Source organism: Nesoenas mayeri, assembly GCF_963082525.1.
Source record: "Nesoenas mayeri genome assembly, chromosome: 10".
Classification (NCBI taxonomy): Eukaryota; Metazoa; Chordata; class Aves; order Columbiformes; family Columbidae; genus Nesoenas; species Nesoenas mayeri.
This window is the reverse complement of record NC_137560.1, coordinates 10141154-10160882: the sequence shown is the minus strand read 5'-3', so window position 1 is coordinate 10160882 and position 19729 is coordinate 10141154. Positions and strand designations below refer to the sequence as shown.

The window sequence follows — 19729 nt, the reverse complement described above, 5'->3', positions numbered from 1 at the left end:
GGGTTTGATTATAAGCCCAGTGTTTTAGGCTAATCTATCTGGAACCAATGTCCCATGATGTAAAAATTGGAAACTGCAGCTAACCAGGACAGGAAGAAATGTTCTCACTGGGGCAGATGCTGAACTAATTCAAAAGCATTCCTAACTCAGGAATCCTTAGTCTAGTAGTACACCTTGGCACTAACCTAAGACTGAATAACTAAAAGGAACAGTCTTAAACCGCATTTACGAAAGAAGTTTACCATTTAATTCCAGAGACAAATAAGCTCTAATCAAATAATGCATTGTCATTTCTATTCATGAAGTAATATTTTTTCATTGCATTAATACCAGAGATGAAAGTACAAAAAAGTCCTTTCCTTTCAGAAAACTTTTCTCCTCGTTTCATGCATGTCAAGTGGCATTTTCCATAACTTTCAATTACAGAAAGATTAAAGGAGTCAATTTGCCTTCTGATTAAAAATAGAGGCAGAGCTTGGTTAATATATGAGCACAAGAAAATCTCTGTCTTCAGAAACAAGGTATTTTTGGTTGAAAGGATTAATGCTGACTTCTAATCCAAAGTGCAGAATAAGGTGTTACAAACAAAGTAATTCCGGATGCATTGGAAGTTGTAACTAAGAAACAAACAATAAAAGCCCTTGAATTATGCTGAAGTACCACCAGGAAATGTAGGAGATCTCACATCTCCAATCCTCGGCAAAAAAGTCCTGCAAGACTGCCACCCTCTGGGGCTCAGGGAGGTCCTATACCAAAGGAGGTGTCATAGGGACTTGTCCGATCTTTTTTTAAGTCCATTCAGCTTTTAGCACCCATTGCACCTATCACCAAGACACTCTCAAGTAACATCCTTCTTGCTTGTCTTTGTGCCTTTTTTCCAGATCTAGTCTTACTGTCTGGATTTCAGTTCTAATGAGTTTGTTCATCACATTGACCAGAAGACAGATGAGCTGATGGATGATATGAAGGATACAGCATTTTTCATATAATTCAGTTCTGTTTCATTGTAATGGTAGACATGTATTACTCAGGTAAGTGTTTAAAAATGCTTTTTCTCCACAGATGCCACTTTTGGCTACACTTCAGCATTTTCAGTCCTTTCATACAGATGTTAAATTAGATTTGTATCTTTAAACAGCTTTGAAAATAATTTTAAACCAAACTCTGAAGCTCTTCCTATCCCTTTCACGAGCGACACAGTAACTAACAGTTGAAAAGTTCTTGTAACAGGACCCATTTGTTGATGCTACCAGATCTGGAGACAAGTTACTCGATACAAAATATAATTCATTTTCATTATTTATTTGTGAGTATATATAGATATATCTGCAGTCTTGAAGAATTATATTGAGCTGGTAAGACAAACTTAGTAGTCTGAAACTGCCTCATCTGTCATTTGGAGTGAATTATAATATCTTATTAGCTGTGCTGTAGTTGGAGTCAACTACCATTAGAATGCAGTGTAGATGATCTGAGACCAAGACTCTGAAGTGAAACAGAGAGAAAGTCAAATTTACAGCAAACACAGAGCAGCAGATGGCACACTCCAATCTAAAACATTAATTAGAAATCATTAAAATGTCTCACTTATCCCTGTCTGTGGTAATTGTGAGTAAAATCCCCACATGCAATTGTATGAGGATCAAGGTCTTACTTTTCTGTACACCAGGTACTGTTTTACTGAAAATTGTTGCAAGGTCTTTATATGTATCAACTAATCTAAGCCCTAACTGGGGATAATGATAAAGCAATGCAGTAATACCTATAATTCTGCATTTGTAGTATTACAGATGTAAAGGACTAATGCATGAGCTTATTTTGAATTATTTTCCACAATGTTTCAAACTTGTTTAATTTCTAAGTTTCTCAGTTTCCTCAGGTTAGTTTCCACTTAGTTTCTACTTTCCTCTTTTTATAATGTTCCAATATACACATAACGGGTGGCTTTATTTATTGTTACCCATAGTCTACCTAATCATCTTAAAAAATATTAAGACTGACAAATTTAGTCACTTGACAGCTGTAAAAATCCTTCAGAAATCAGTTGCTTCTGAAATGGGACTAATCCTGCGTTCTTCAAAGCACACAATGCAGGTTCCCAAAACCTGAAATCATGGGCTATTTATTCTACTCATTTTAGAGCACACTAGACAGCTTTTCAAAGCCTTCTAGCTTCAAAGGTTGTGTCCTGGGATATTCTTGGCTGAACTGGAGTTAACTTAAAGCTGACTTAAAATAGGCTGTGCTTGAAGCATGGCAGCCTCCAGGCTGGCTTATAAAAGCATGTAATTTTGTATTCAATCTTATCTGGGTTCTGGAGTTAAAGCACAGATTTCCCTGACATTCTCCTGACTGGTCACACTCAACTTCGTTGTACTGCCGACACAGAAATGAGCCGTGGGACACACTGGTGAGACATGAATTCAGAGACCAACTGCTTTGTTAAGTATTTCAGCTCAACAATCATTTGAAAAATCAGAATTCCTTGGCTCAGCCATTAAGGTAGGACTAAAGAGAAATGCATCCCTTGGAGAAGTGAAAAATTGTTACAATACCTATAGAGCCTCATAATTACTCAATCATCTCTAAATACGGCCCCGTTTTCTGTATGTAAACTGTGCTATAAAGTCACATATAGGACACATCTAAGTGACCCTCTCTCCAGTTAAACCTCAACTTGCAAGACAGACACTGCTTCCATTTTGCTTTGATCTATCTGAATAAACTTTGATTTCTATTTTCTGTAATTTTAATCCATTGTTAGCTAATGAAGTAGATAAATTAGGTACTCACATAAACCATTTTTGCTTTCAAAGCTGATTTTTTTTTCTGATATTGACTAGAAATAAGTTTAGACACAGGCCATCTTTTTCTTTTTCGTTCAGATACTTTATTTTGCATCTAACGCTATTTTAGCCAATTACCATTGGTGGTATTTCATTAATCAGCTTACTGTCTTTAACTGGGGGTGAGAAACAAACTATTGTTCCAGGGGAAGTCCAGATGTCAAACGTGACTGCTAAGAAATTATTTTCTCTTTTTCAAGTAGCTATCCCAGGTCAAATCTGAAGAGCAGATGGACATTACCATAGCAAACCAAAGAGTACTGCCCCTACAAAACAGTAACCCAGGAAAAGTTTTCTATTGGATTGTGGGAGGACTCGACCAGGTTTAACAAAATCTATATTCCAGGTATAACAAAATGGATATGTTTGATTCCTTCAATTGGTTCCAGCATGTTAATTTAGGATTAACAATTTGCTAGTGCTTCCACCTATTTATCTATATTGCCCAAACTAATTTCGCATAAGAAATTTATAAAACCTATGTAGTGATCTGGTTTGTTAAATCTATGGGCCCAAAAACATGCTGAAATGGATTAACTAATGTGATAAGCAGTGTGTTTATTTTTAAATATTTGGCTACAATGTATTAAAATGAACAGAGTAATAGTATCCACTTTGGTGATATGTACTAAACACCTTTTGTCTTTTCACATCTGCTATGCCACCAATATATGTACCATACATGATATAATAATTAGAGGTATTTAATATATCCCATATGCTGGATTAAAAAAATGCAAGCACAATAGCATTTACTATTCAAATTGAAGACATAAAATTGTTACTTTAGTTTATGTAGGAACAATGAACAAAACCCAAATACTCAGGGTAGATCTGAATGTATCTACTAAACTGTTATCCTTGGACAGTCTGGGAACCAGGACAGTTTTAAAAGGATCATTTGCTTCTTCTGGCAAAGATTTTTGGAAAAAAAAAAACCTAGTTATTCAACTAGTGGAATTCTTAGCACTACTTAAAGTCTAGCTTACTTCTAATCCAGTTTCTATCCATTTTATTTAAACTTTATGGGGAGAAATAGTATGTTCTTTTGAGCATTTGCAGTGATCTATGACAAGAAATTAGTTCCATGCTTTGACTGCAGCACAGGTCAGCAGACAGCTAAGACTAAGATATTAGATACCTTGTCAAAATAAATCAATTTCACTTCATGGGAAAGATATTTCCCTGTGAGGTATTTTAAAATCTCCCTCAGGTAGGGGATTTGTGTTAAGATGCTCATTTGAAAAAAAATTATATTATCATCACTTTCAATGCTAATTCACACTTTTAGTATATCTATTCCTTGGCTTGGTTGCTCTGTTTGTATGTCTGAATCTCAACTCTCTCTTTCTGAGGTTTCTAACTTATTGTCAATTTAAGTCTTTTCTCTTTGCAGTCTAAAATTGGTTGATTCAAAGCTTTTTATGTCTGGAGAACATAAAGCAATTAATCCAAATAATTACCTAAAAGGTGGGGAGGTTAAGCTAGATTTTAGCATTAAATTGGATTCAAGTAATTAACACGCAAATTGAAAAAAATCCTGCCTGCAATCCTTAGCTCTTAAGTGTGGTTTATGCAGTATGTTAATACTGCCTTCCAAAATTTCTATCACTCTTTCTCCAGCTGGACATCATGTGTTAAATTTCTGGCTATGCAGTCAAAGGCTGGGAGCACTGTGCATCCAGCACATCAGTGCCTTTGGGGATGAGCTGCCTTGTTTCACCGAAGAGTCTCCCTTAGATGACCTGTGAGTGGTGTTGAGTGATATTAAGAGAACAGCATTAAGCCGTCCTTAGTAGAGAACAGACAAAAGCAGAAATCAATATTTTCTAAGATTTTTCTAGAATATTTCATCACAATTTTTAACATTTCTGAATACTCGCAACTTATTTACAAAGAGAAAAAGGCTGAGAGAAGTCAAAGAATGCTTGACAGAACGTAAGCTGAAATTAATAGCTGATACATAATGTCTGGATGCAATAACATGTCTTCCATTGCTGCAGCTGTAGTGAGACTAATATGACTTAAATCACCCAAATTGTTACTCATTAGTTTATTAAATCATTCAGTTCAAAGTTCTAGAGTATTATTGCCCAGTTTATTGTTGGTCACATTTTTTGAAAGGTGTTTTTTTAGAGATTCCTGCTCAGCACTCTGATGAGAGTTTTGATAATACTTCAAACATATTCTGCAACTTTTTGTTTATGGACTAATAATATATTTTGTGCCTGAGCCAAGGGGTTTTCTTGTGAGATATATTTGCAAAATATTTGCTTGTGTTAGGAAAAATCTTTGGCTGCACATCAATTGGTTTCAAGTACATTATATGCCCTTATAATAGTTCCGAGGAGACTGTCCTTTAAGATTCTTGAACTGAGAGCATTCTAAAAAGTGATTAGAAGATTGTCTGAGTTCCTGATCATCTGACTGACATTCTGAAAAATTAACGGATTGCTTTGATTTATTATTGTAATTATTTTATTTTATATTTTTAAGTTATATTTTTTCAAATTCTCATCCAGTTAGAAAACAATCGTCTAGTCATTTTCTACCTTTTAGTTTATGCACAATAAAGAAAGTCACTGGAAAGCTAGCAACAAAGCCACAGCTCTTGTACTTGGTTATGGGAATATATTTAAAGAAATGCTATCTACTTAAATATATATATATAAAAACATATATTTAAAGAAATATTGATACAGTTTTTTTATATCTTAATATGTTACTTCCAGTAACATTAATGCAATGGCTGTGTAGATACCTCCACACTAAACATCTGCAAAAGTGCAATGCAGCCTAAGCAGACTGTGTTACAGAAATGATTTATTTTCTTCAAATGTTCTAAGATGCTTCAAGGAGTGTATTAGGACATATAAAGGCTTATTTCTAAAGCAAGAAACAGATTTCTAAGTGCGTAATTTGTGTTATAAAAGCAGAGGAATTATTACTTAAGTATTTCTTAGATGACAACATATGTTACTATCAAACAGTAGTAAAGACACAGTTTTAAGCAGTTGACATATTAGTAAAGGGTATATTAAAAAAAAGTTGATAACCCTTTCCTTAAGCCTTATGCAAGTTGCAGATATCTTTTAGATTGCTTAGACATTTCAAATAATTAAATGTGGTTTTTAAACTTGAATCTCTGAGACACTATCTTGTTAACATATCAGTAGGTGTTTTAATAGGCAAAACCACGTGAGACATCAATGTACCTTTACTCAGCAGTTTCAGCTTGAGTGCTTCAGTCTCAGAAATCTCCAGATCAATCTGAAATCAATCTGAAATCAATTTGGATAGTGCTAGCCAGGTGTCAAGGAACTGAGAAACTGTTAGTATTTCAGCTAGTAATGCAATGTATGTGCATAAAACTGACTTGGTAAAATTCAGTAGCCACTAATATAGTTGTTCCATTATTGAGTCAGCTGTGCTAGCAACCCAACACATAGTTTGTTTCACAGAGGACCTGCCCATCTCTCATTCAAGCTACAGTAGCATCAGTGTAGATTATTTAAGTGTGGTAACTCAAGCTGAGTTTACTATGGTGAAAACAAGAACTAAATGTGATAACTTTGGTACTCACGGGAAAAAATTGGGAGGCTTATGGGCAAATACCACTGCTCATTATGTGTGTTCTTATGTATCAAGTGAAACAGCTGAAAACAAAAAGCAATTGACAAAATACATATTTGCCATTAATAGACTATAAATCTAGATGTCTGAAAACCATGGAAAAAATATAGAGCCAGATATGCAAATGCAGAATTTGTAATTCTTGAGTGCTTGTTAGCATAAATTGAAAATGAGGCAAGAATACTATGCTTTCAGCTTTACAATGTGAGCCAGAGCATTAAAAACTTGGACACACAAGCTGCCACTTTGCCAGTAACAAGGACTGTACTGGGATCCAAAACTAACAAGCATAAGCCTTCAGCTAAGGCTGTGACTGGGCATAAACACAGTCCTGATATAAACAGAGAAGATATACAGATGTGCAGCCACAAACATTATACAGGTTGGGAATACAAATGCTGCATTGGGTGGTGAAAACGAGGACACTGCCCCTTATCCTCCATAGTGAAGTCTAGCAGCAAGGAGTCACAGTTTTTGTGGATGAAACATGTAATACATGCTATCCAGTGAGCTTCACAGAGCTTGGAGAGACCAAGTAGACAGATGAAGACACACTAAAAATAATGGGATATGTGGGAATCAGGTGCAAAGTGGCGAGCAGCAGGATGCCCAGGTTAGTCACCAGTATCTGAAGGGTGCCTGGTGGCAGCAGGGTCAAGCCCTCAATCTATTACACATATGCAAAAGAGAAAAATCATTATTGATGCTTTGAGGATTTCTAAGCTGAGTTTACTGTCGTTAACCAGGTGATAACAAGCTGTGCTAGTGAGTGTTATTTTAAGCTGTCATTTTCAGCTGTCATTCTTGCTAACAAAATGCCACATAACATGATGCAAGACATTGCATGTATTTCACCCACTCTGATTACACCTGCTATCAAGTTAAGCCTACATAGCTCATTTTACTGTTCATACAGTGACCAAATGGAAATCAGAATTTTCTGCAGTTTCTAATATTTTTGAGTTCATTTTCATGTGCTTATGTTTGTATAAAACCTGTTCAGTCAACAAATTTCCAAGCAAAAAGCATCACACAAAATCCATGCTTCTCTAGCTAAAAGGGTTTTCTTAGATTCTTTGGACATTTTTATTACTATCTGGTATATCTCTAATCTTTTTTACAATCAATTAAAATATTTTACAATTTTTAACTAGCAAATATAGCTCAGGTTAATCCAGGGGTAAAATTAAAACATATAAATTGTAATTTCTCTTGTACTCCAGCAAGTAAATTCGGCTTGACAATGGGCAATTTGTTGGTCTACAGATAAAAATAATCCAGATGTGTAATTTAATTATAGAAATGTCAGTTAAGACAGATTCCAAAGTCACTTGAATATCTGACTTTGATTATATTTCACTAGGCCAATAAATATTTGCTTCTCTGCCTAATAATCTCAGTATCATTTGTAATAAAATGAAAGCTGACATCTGTGTACCTGAAAATATCTTCTACATCAGGAACTCATTATAGAGAAATAACTCGTGTCCAGTTTTGCATTTTTAATTTTCTCAAGCCTTGCATTTGGAAATTGTCTGATCATTACAATATTAAGCAACCTATTTTGACAGCTCACTAGATAGGATGTATTACATGTTTCATTCACAAAGATTTCTCAAGATGCATCAGATCATTTAGCTCTTTAATTCTTAGGGGAAAAAATGTTTAATCTGAATTACTCAACTAAAAGTGTTTCTACATCTTTTTTAACAATTATATTCTAAACACAGTAACTCCCAAAGTTTTTACATTCATTTTCTTTTAAAAAGTTGGTGACAGTCAGAGGAATTATCAGGTACTGAAATGTGGGCATACTTTTCTCTTGAAAGTGTGTATTTTTTTCTAGAGAATCATTGCAAAGTTTCCCTTTTATTTTGGGAGGGATAAAAATAACTGTCACCATCGTGAACACAAATACAAAGCACATACTAATTCTACATTTGCACAGTCCCTGAGAAAATTAGGAAGAGTTGGAGAGCAAAACCCAAAGAGAGTAGATAAACCTACACTATGAGAAACGGTACATTAGCCTGTATGTAGCTATGCATTATTGTTAGACTCTTTAGTATCAAAGGCTTGTGTGGTTATAGTCAATTTTGTTTCTGCTAACAGACACTAGAAACAGAGACTCATATGTTGCCCCTTTTTTTCATCTTTCAATCCTAAAAGAATGCCAGTTTACCATCTTAATTATCTTTAACAGTGACATTATAAGTATTAAAAACATGTCCATAATCTAGTATCATAAATTTTATCTGGTGTTACATTTTCTAGCAACAGTATATTTCATCTTGATTTGCAACAAATGACTACATAAAATTAACTGTTCATTCACTGGGTGATACTGCATCCTGAATTGCATACAATACTCCACAACTTGGCCATACTACCTTAAAGAAATTCAAAATGTGACCTCCTGTGAGCAACATAACTTGGAGTACAGTTCCAGTAAAATACCTATTTTTAACAGCTTGCTAATAATCATCCTTACTAGCAATCAGTTTTCTTCTTTATAAATATTTTGCAATATTTGAACTGTTACAATTATATTTGTTATAAGGTCCTAACTGCTGCAAAGACTTACTGCTGAGTACCAAGTGGTACAGAATATTCTCATTGATTTTCAGCACCTGTTAGGTGGATTCTGTCAAAGAATTCTTGAATGACCTTGTACAAATTACTTGCATCAGATATTTGGGTGCCTAAAGATTCACCAAAGAACGATGTCCTTAAACTGGAATGGGGTTAGGCAGAGAAGTGTCTACCTGTATATTCAGGTGATCCTATTTATTTAAAAAAAAAAAAAAAAAAAAATCTGTGTGTTGTTTTTCCTCCTTTCTCATTTGTAAAATCAGTACTGAATTCAGTTGCCCAGTGTGCATCCAGCTCTCTGTCTATGTTGTAAGATTGTGGAGGTTCCATATCTGACACTAGAGTAGTGTTTAAAGGTGGGGACTTACACAGGCTTCTGAATACCTTCTGCTGCTTCTATGGAGACAATCTCAGGCTCACCGCTCTTGTGATTTGTTCTTTCTGAACTGTTAACAAATCGTTTGCAGTCCTCATGGCAAGCAATGACAGTTGAGAGCTTGCTTTTTCTAATTTACGTTAATATTGTGAAATATTTTGCAGAAATACTGCAAAAAGAGAACTTTTAAGCTTAATCAGAAAACGCATACTTAAAAACTGTAGGCTTGCATGAAAAAATGCTAGTCCAAAGGACATAAATGTAATATTACATTTATCCAAATGGAATAGGCAAAAAACCTCACTCAAATAAGCAATGAATAAACTTGTTTCTAGAATGTCTTTTTAGCCTGAGGAGTCCAGTAAGATGCTGTGACTGGAAAAAAGTACGCAGCTGAGCTCATCTCCTGCAAAACTCACCATGATTTCCTGCTGACAGTATTGTAAAACACAGCTTATTCCACATTTGAACATTGAAGCTAGTTTAAAAGTAAACAAAGCTCAGTGACTTGTTAACTTACCCAATATAACACATCAGTCCATCCTTCCATGGTTATACACTGGAACACAGTCAACATCGCAAATGCAAAATTATCAAAGTTGGTTATGCCTCCATTTGGTCCAACCCATCCGCCCTTACATTCCGTGCCGTTCATGACACACTGACGTCCATTCCCTGAGAATGCACAAGGTGCTGGATCTTCTTCAACTAGTATATCTGAAAATAAACCCCAAAAAATCAGAACTTCCTCAAATTTTTGTGAGTTAACTCTTTGCATGAATAAATATCGACTCTGTTGGAAGGTAAATCCAGAAATCAACCTGAGAAATGCCAAGAAAGGCAACCCATGAGGGTTGCTCTAACTGTCTCTCACATCCGGGCTTACAGCCTTAAAATAGTCTAAACAAAGCTGAATGTAGAAAAGAGCTCAAGTATTTAAGCAGTGGAAAGAAGCACGTGACAATACAACATATACTTTTAGAATCTCCTCATGTTATTTTTTTTTCTCTTCATTGCCATTCCTTCATTTCCGTTTACTTCATACTACCATAGAGATGACCAAGGAAACAGGTCTGGACTAGTTCCTACATATAGCCCACTTAATTACCTAGCTGACAGAAATGTCCCATTAGCCATCACATACTTACTTCATGATGTTTCATTCCATCAAAACTCTCAAAACAAACACTTTCATTTCATCATTTCACTTGGACAGAGGAACACTGTTTTCTTTCATTACTCATTTGAGCATTTCACTTCTTACCACGCTGCTGCAATCTTGAAGGAGAGACCCTGCCAGATTGTGAACTCTTCCCTGAAACAGGACTAGCTGGCTCTTCAGTAAGCAGAGATGAGAAAAAACTGTTTTCACTACTGACATCTCAGTTACACATTTCAGAAATGAAAACTTATTCAGAGCATGTTCTAGTCTCAAACTAGTTTGCTTTGTTGTTTTCTAAGTTTAATGCACTCTTCCTACAATTATGAACCACAAAGGAAAACAGGGTTACAACAGTTTTAGTGCTTGGCTCCTGTTCTATTTCAAACTGAAATCCCACAGACTTAAAAGAAAACAGAATTAGTCCCTTATTTTAGTCAATTTTCATGACTTACCTGAATCAATAAGAAAGCAAGATTTGTGCATTTTTCCAATAAAAAGTTCCAATCCTATAATAGCATAGATTATGATTACAAACAATACCAAAAGGGCAATATGGAGGAGGGGGACCATGGCTTTTATAATGGAGTTCAGGACAACTTGTAAACCTAAAAGAGAAAAAGATAATACAAAATATGAACCAGACTCCTATGTCTTGCCTTACCAAATTTTCTATAATTACACATTATTAGAAATTAATGATACAGCCATGCAGAACGAATCAGTCTAAAAAAAAAATTCCTGTAACATAAAATATGTCATAAGAATCTGAAACTTTGTGTCAAAGTCTAATTTTTCCTCTGTTAATAAATGTTACGTCACAGAAGTCGATGTTTGAAATGTGTCAGAAGAATTTATGGGTTTTTAGAAAGAAAGGACATGTAATCAGTGTGTGGTTGTAGGTTACTTTATATGACCTTTAAAAAACTCCATGCTACAGTCACAACTCTCTGGCAAGTCCTGAGAAAATGTACACTCAGCCAACTGCAGAACTGTATTTTTGGTCTGGAGAAATAAACAGCCACCTGTGAAAATACATTTGGAGTACGAACGAACTTTTTCATCACTTTCAGAATTACTTCATTTTTCTTTTCTCCTCAATTAAATATTTAGCCAAATTTTGGCCTTACTGAAACTAGTAAATACCGAACTAATGAAGCTGCCACATTTACTTTAATAGACTTCTTTTCTGACATTTCGTAAGACTGCTTCTTTCTTCACTGAAGTTCTTTTGCTAAATATATACAATCATGATCATTTCCATGTAACAGACTACAATATAATAATAAACATAGCATTAGGATTCTTTAGAATGTCTTGGAAAGACCTGAATTGCAAACCATGAATCCCTTATTCAGCCCAAATAGCTTCAGTAATTAATAATGTATTAAAAGAGAATAGGAAAGATTATCAGAAAATTCAATTGCTTTCTATAAATAATATTGTTTTACTTTTAAAGTTTCCTAATTTATCTGTTAGCTCTACTGAGATAAACAGAAGGCATTCATGTGCACCGGAGGGGGCAGGAAATATGAAATGTGTAATGTGCTTTGGCATACACTTACCAACATAGAAACTATTTTAGGACCACCTACACTTTCAGATCTACAGGGATTTGGAGTAAAATAATTTTTTTAAAAAAAACAACAAAAATAAACCAACCACACCTGAATTTTATTTTCTGGTGTATTTGCATTTTAACATGTATTTTACTTTTATATAAAACTTCTTAAAAGGAAGAGTATTCCCCTATCTGCTTATTGAACTGTGTAAGAAGATCATACACTGAATGAATTCACAATCCTTTGTTCAACTTGAAATAGGGTATCATTCATCTTGAAATTCACTTTATATACATAACCAGATAACAAAAAAATCAACTTCATATTATCTCATTTCTGTTAGTGTCTGGAAAAAGAAAGTTAAATAATCAGATCAGTTATATTAATTCCAGTGAAATTAAACAGAAAAGAGCTTACTGGGCACTCCTGATACAAGCCGGAGAGGTCGCAATACACGAAAGGCTCTTAGGGCTTTGACATCAAAGCCACCAGGTTTGCCTCCTGAGTGGCTGCCACCTTCTGTTTCTTTGGTTAATTGTTCCAATATTACACTAAATAATCTAGAAAATAATAAGAAGAATAAGGTTATCACCATCCATTTACTATGCAATCAAAGGTAGTAGGAAATTACTTGAACTGCAGACAATTCTGAAAAGCTGTTCAGCTGTCAAAATGAGAGGTATATTCACACATTAAATCATGACAGGCAGAGTTGTGAAGTGCAAGAGTTTCTAATCCCTGCAGAGAGCGATGATCACAGAGTATCTAATAAATTAGCATTCTGCTTGTATACACGACCTGCTATTTTTAAATAAATGTAGCTACTTTGCCACTTTTTTGTTCAAACATTTTAGCTCTAAGTTTCGGAGAATTAGTCGTCTCTTTAGTACATGAAACAGATAATCACTAGAAACCATCTGTTTTAATTTTGGTGGAATACATGAACTTCAAGTGATGCTGCAGTCACTTGAAGTCCATTCTAAATATAGTCAGTAAAAACAGAATATATTAAAAATAGAGTCCAACATTTAATAACACCAAAAATTTGTTTCTTACACGTAATAACTTTGAGGGTAAAAATATCCCCAGATGACTAATTTATTATATTGTATTTCTTCACTGCAGAAATGAGCTAGTCATTCATTAGAACAGTTTGGAAGACAAGAGTTATATTTTTCTGTCCAACTTCTAGCAGCAATTCAAAGCAAAGCGGTTGAAGTGCAAAGTAATAGTAGATTGTTTGGACCTGCATTTCAGATGCACCATTTCTAGACTGTGGCTAAATGATGCACACCATATTATCCTTTGTGCAGAGTCTGTAGTCTAGTCTTGCAAAAGTGAACTTCACCTGAGAGGATTATCAAGTCAACAGAGCTTTGTAGTCCTGAAAAATGCATCACACTTTTAAAGGACTCCTGAAACGTGCTGGTTTTTGGTTTTGTCAAGAAATGTTTTCACAACTTTAGTTCACAACTCTGTCGTGCTGGATTGTTGCTGGAAATCACATAAATTTTAATAGGTTGTCCAAAGTAGAATATTGAAGACACTCTCTTCCCCCAGTAAGTGACTGACCTGTATCAGTCAATACCCGTATCTTTTCTGCTTCATTTCCCTCCAGAGTGAAACCCAGCCATGAAGACCACAGGTCTTAGAATGAATGCCGGCAACCCACATACTGCTACATTTAATATTTTAGGCCCTGATTCAGCCCTGTAATTTAATAGAAGCATAATTCTAAGAAAATGAGCCATCTCAATGATTTCAGAGTGATTATTCATGCTGTAAAGGCAGACATGATTAAACAGACTTCTGAATCAAGTCCCAAATTAAGAGAATCTGTTTTCAGCCTGTCAGTCCATACATCATTCAGCAAATTAAAGGGCTACAGGCACAGAAGAGTGTTCTGAAAGCTTTTTCTACCAGGACCATATTCTTTCATAGAAATCAATGGAAATTACATAGCATAGCATGCAGACAAGTATTAGATTGTTCTGAACGTAATTCATAGTCTGACTGGTTTCAGAGAGAAGTGATAAAGACAGGAGAAAAACTCACTTCCACAGCTCTGTCCACAGCTCTGTCATTTTATGTCTATCCTATAAAGCCATTAAGGTATAAAGCCATTGATCTCCTTTATTACTTTGAAAATTGACATTTATTTTCCTGTAGAGTTTATCGAAGTTTAAATGCCAAATTTGATGTTGTGGAAGAATGTCTCTATACATGCTTCCCTTTTGCTAACAGAAATTTCTTTTGGTACAACTAAGATTTATGCATTTGGACTGCTACAGTTTCTGCTGAGAAAGCACATGAACCAAATTCCATCTAATAGATTGAATACAGGGCATCACGGCAGCTCTTTCAAAGCTATTAAAATATCTAATGAAATTTCACAATGAAACCAGTCAAACAGAATCAGATCCAGAAGTGATTCCATATCCACCTTGGGTTATATACAAAAATCAATTTTCCCTGGGCTTTTAAGTATTAATTAAGTAAATGGACTCATGCTTTTTTACTTGCTTATGTGGGTTGTATTGTTCTTGAAAGAACAAAAATATTGCTCGCAGTTTTGTCAGTGCCTGATGTGTTATGAAAGGTCCATTTTGTCTTCCAGGTAGACCGATGACAACCTACACAATAATTTATAGTCCAAAGCTTTTGGTTTTGAAGTAAGACTTAAATCTTAGTTTGATATTTTAGGTATTTGATAAGACATAGTCTTTTTTTCTTTGTATTTTTCCTTGGCTTCAGTGTGAGCATCTGACCTAACTAGGTTTAGGCTCCAAAAATGAGTGCTTTATGAGTTAATGGAAAATTTTTTAGTTATCATGTATTTAGGACACAGCCAAAGATAGAGGTCATGTTAATTAGACTGCTCCAGGGTTACTGTAACTCCGTGGTCACTTCACAAGAGGGAAGAGGTCTATTCAAGTGACTGCCTGGCAAGAGAATAGAGGTCTTATGTGTGATATTCTCCAAAACTGCCCATCAAGCTTCCCCTTCAGGCACAGAGGCCAATCTGTTGAGAATGACCTGACCTGATGAAGGATCTATTTATATACAAATTTTAGCCCTGGACCAAAAGTGCCTGAATGCCAAGCACCTGGCCCAAATACAACCTTCTCAGTAACATTACAATCTCAGAATCAGAGAGTTATACATTGGGTATTCATATCATAATACTTGCCCAAATTTTATAATGCTTTACTATAAATTCTTTTACTTTGCATCTTTTTCTTTTCCCCGAATGTAATGACATGAGTTAAGAGCAGCACATGCTCCCATTTCTGGGCCTTTTCAATTACAGGCAACCCTCAATATAGCTTGAACCTAACAGCGATACTGGAATTGCAGACTGCGTGCCAAGATCTTCTTTGCAAGGCAGGCACCACAACTAAATTATATGTGGATAATGTTCTCCATGTACTATTATCAATAAATGTTTTCAGTAAACACAATTTACAGTACTGGAAATTTCTTTTTTTTTTCCCCCCAATACAATCTCCTCCATGTTTAGGGAATTTTCACCGGGACCCACATCAGCCTCACGGTTGCCTTCAAAAGGCCAAATGCAATTTCAGGACTGTATAAACATAACTACTCCTACATGACTCCACTGACACAAAGTTGCTGACACAAAAAAGATGCATTAATTATCATAACCAGGTGCATAATGTAAGTGTGAGATGTTCCATTCCCCACTCTTCTGGAACCTGCATAAGACCCAAGCAGTGCTGCTCTGAGGAGCATAACAAACTCGCTGGGATATCCTGGTACAGCAAAGTGCACAGGGTTAAAAAATAATAACAATAAATAGGGCATTTTTAGCACACATTCTCCCCCAGGCAAGTCAAAATTATGTAGACCTGAGGCCTGATGTGCAGCACCCCAAAGGAAAGTACTTAAGTGTTCAGTTTTTCTCAGATTTGGGGAAGGTCAAGGAACCATTCAGTGAGCTGTCTCCCCTGACCATTTTCCTCCACTTCAAAACACGTGGGCTCTCCCAGAGGTTTCTGTGGGACAGATGAACTCCCCATAACCACGGTATAGGGATAAATGAATAAATGATGTAACAATGTATGAAACTAGACAGACCAACCTTTACCATATGAAAGACATCAGGAATTCACCTTTGAAAATATCAGATGGAAAAGATTCTGCAAGATAATGACCAATGAAAATTTTTGGCAAAACTCAAAATTCCCTGGGAACTTTTGCTATAAAGCTGATTGTGCAACACAGCCTGCAGCCACAGATAGCGTTGAAAACTTTCAGGACTTTGTTTTGAATTTTTCACTCATACCAGTTCATTCTTTTATTCTAAAGAAACAGAAATCAAGTGTCGGCTGTTACAGCCAAACAGACCTATATCTACCTCACCATAAAGATTTTAAATCTTTGTATAATGAAGGATAATTACTTACCCTACTACTACTATTACAAAATCCAATAAATTCCATCCATTTCTAACATATGCATTGGGGTGTAATAATAATCCATATGCTATAATCTTCAAAAATGTTTCAACTGTAAAAATTATCAGGAAGGCATATTCTACTTTTTCCTGTAAAAGACAAAAAAATACAATGAATGACAACATAATTTAACAGTTCTTTTACTAGTTAGAATTTGCAGAAAGTGGGTAAGTTGTATTGATCAGGACTAAAGCAACACAATACTTCACGGCAGCTTATTTTACAGGTTTTAATCACAAAGCACTTAATGACAGCTGTACTGACAAGGTTATAATTACATAATTGCATTATATTTTCCTGTTTTCACATTCTGCAAGAGAAAAAGGCTCTGTTTCTGCACACATGGAAGCATACTGTACTTTTGCCAAGCAAATAGTCCAATCCAGGTCAACAGCATTCTTTGCATTCATTAAAAAACAGAAAATGCTGTAGAACAGGGCTCTGGAAATATCCTAAAACAGTATGCATTGGTATCCTTACTTTCACTATTCATTACATCAGCCTTTATTTAATTAGTACCCACAGAGTTCTACCTGATAATAGAGTTTGAGACAGTGTTATAGCATACTAAGATTCAGGAAGTTATAAGCTACTTAAGAGGGTCTTCGTTGAATTTTACAGCATCCTGCAACTTTTTCATCTTGACATAGAAGTTTACATTGACTTATTCTTCCTTCCACATCACCAGAATTTCTTTAAATCATCCTAATATGCTTGAAGAAATTTTAAGTTAGTATCTCACCACTTCATATCATTGAAACTTCAACTTCAGATGTGTCTCAATGCTTTTTTTCAACATCAAGTTTCCTCATTTTACAAAAATTCTTATTTTAAACAAAGTTATACACCTAATCTCTTTTCCTAGCTAATTGAACAATATATTTTTTGTTGCTTCTTTCTATATCAATAGCATATTCAATCTGGATAAATTGTAAAAGTCACTGCTATCAAAACAGATCAATTAACACATTTGTTCTTTTTACCTTCAGAAACCACCCTTTCATCACTTCATATAATACTGTTTTGTTATCTGTTACCATGCAAATATTAGAACCAAGAATAAAAACCACAAAGAGAATGATTCATTTTTTTAAACTTGTTCAGGAACACATGATGTTGCTCACTTATCTCACACAGTGTTAATTACATGGACTATAACTGCTCAGTGAGGATTACAATCTTCTACTATCGTAACTCAAGTACAGCACAGACATTACACATAAAAGTCTGTATTTGCTATTTGTTACACAGCTTGTCACTTTCACATACAACCAAATGAAAATCAAGCCTTGACCATTTGCAATTTAAACAAAGATCTTTTATATTCTCATGTGCAATGGCTTTAATTTGGGAGGCTGGGTATCTTTTCCCCACGAAAATGCCATTTAGGATTGGTTATGTATAGGATGCAATATATCTATTTATAAATCTGACACTGGCAACTTAATAAATGTAGAAGCTTATCAATAAACTACATACTCCTCTCCAGGTCTTCATCTCCAGCAACTGGCACCTTGGGATCACTGTGAGAGGTAAGGCTTTCTCCTAGTGCAACGCAAGGATTCCTGGATCTCACCTCCTGCTCGGCTCAGTCCCACACTCCTGCCTTTCTCCTCTGCTTTGAGCACACTCATAAACACCAGAGAGTCTCACCCAAGGCAGCTTCTCCTCAGCTGCATTATACTTTGTGTGAGATGTTCCAGGCCAGTGAAACTGATGGACATCATCCTCCTCCTCACTCCTCCAGATTTTTTTCCTAATATCTATTTCAAAATTATCCCTTCCACTTACCATTTAATTACTGTATAATAAGAGTTTAGTGGCCTCACAGAATAAATGTGAATGGTTTGTGCACCAAAAGCCATCAGATTTCTTTGGCTAGAGAGCACTACAGAGGTTACAATAATACGAATTACCAACATTCCTGAGAAATATCCTGCAAAAACACTTGAATTAAAGTAAATCCTACCACGTACACATTTCACAATAACAACTATTTCCGTCTCCCTGCACATAACTAAGTTTGCAGCTTGGATATAGAAAGATAGATAATGTAAGACAACTTAAGGAAGGCGAAAATATTATGGTTGGCATTTGCTATGGGCAAAATATATGCCAAAATCATAGCAGTTCAAGAAAAGGTGAGACAAAAGAGATAGGAAGTTTCATATATGCAAAATTCCAACAGCTTCTTTACATAAAGGGAACATAAGACACAGGACTGGATGGGACCTTCTAGGCCAAGATGACCTCATGGGTCATCATGTCCAGCATCCTGTTATTACAGGCACATATATCATTTAATTCCACCCATCAACCTACCAGATTCCATCCTAAAAAGCATCTTCACTGCTCCCCTTCAAAGAACGTTCTAATGCTCTTCTGCTATTTGGGCTAGGCACCAGTCCTAGTCCTAGTGTAATCTGCTTAATGGTCCCATACCCTTGCGGTTCATTTTAATGTGATAGTTCAAATCTAACAACTGTATCCCATCACTTAGCATCCATGTTTTAAAATACGTGTGGTCCTGTTCCTGTTTATTTTATTTCTCTTCTATGGAAGCAGGACTGTTTATTATTTCCTAAACAGCATTGCAAATATTCAATTAAAATAACATGGGGTGTAGTATAAGCTCATTTTTAAAACCCAGTGGCGGGCTTAAGATCAGTGTGCATCACTCAGCAGATGAAGCATAAGAAACCTTGACAGAAGCCACATGAATCTCAGCAAGGAAAATGTGAAGTTCTGCACTTTGGATTAAATAATCCCACACCCATGTAACCTGAGAAAGGACCTGGAAGTCACAGTGGGCACCAGGCTACGTATGTACTCACTGTAAATCAGGTTAGTTCCATACTGGGCTGTATTAGGAACAGCATGGTGAACAGACAATGGGAGATTATTAGCCACCTCTACTCAGTCCTGTGAGGCTGCAAAACTACAGTTTTGGGTCTCAGTTCAGAAAGACTGTTGAGCAAGTGCAAACTCCAGTGAAGGAAAGATCTCCTCTCCAGCAAGTAAGATCTCTTCTCCATCAAAGAGGAGGCTAGGAAAAGGTCTAAAAGTAGATTACAACTACTTGA

At 35.6% G+C, this 19729-nt stretch overlaps 1 protein-coding gene across 1 annotated transcript in view; it reads right to left on the bottom strand.

Moving 5' to 3' along the window:
- Positions 1-19729, bottom strand: part of CACNA1D (calcium voltage-gated channel subunit alpha1 D) — a gene marked incomplete at its 3' end in the record, with an annotated part of 171437 nt that overhangs the window by 92642 nt on the left and 59066 nt on the right. The window contains exons 4-7 of the mRNA XM_080350654.1: positions 16596-16735; positions 12586-12728; positions 11062-11214; positions 9968-10164 (exon numbers count right to left, since the gene is read on the bottom strand). Of these exons, the coding sequence (XP_080206780.1) occupies positions 9968-10164; positions 11062-11214; positions 12586-12728; positions 16596-16735 (633 nt within the window). The remainder of the gene's footprint in view (positions 1-9967; positions 10165-11061; positions 11215-12585; positions 12729-16595; positions 16736-19729) is intronic.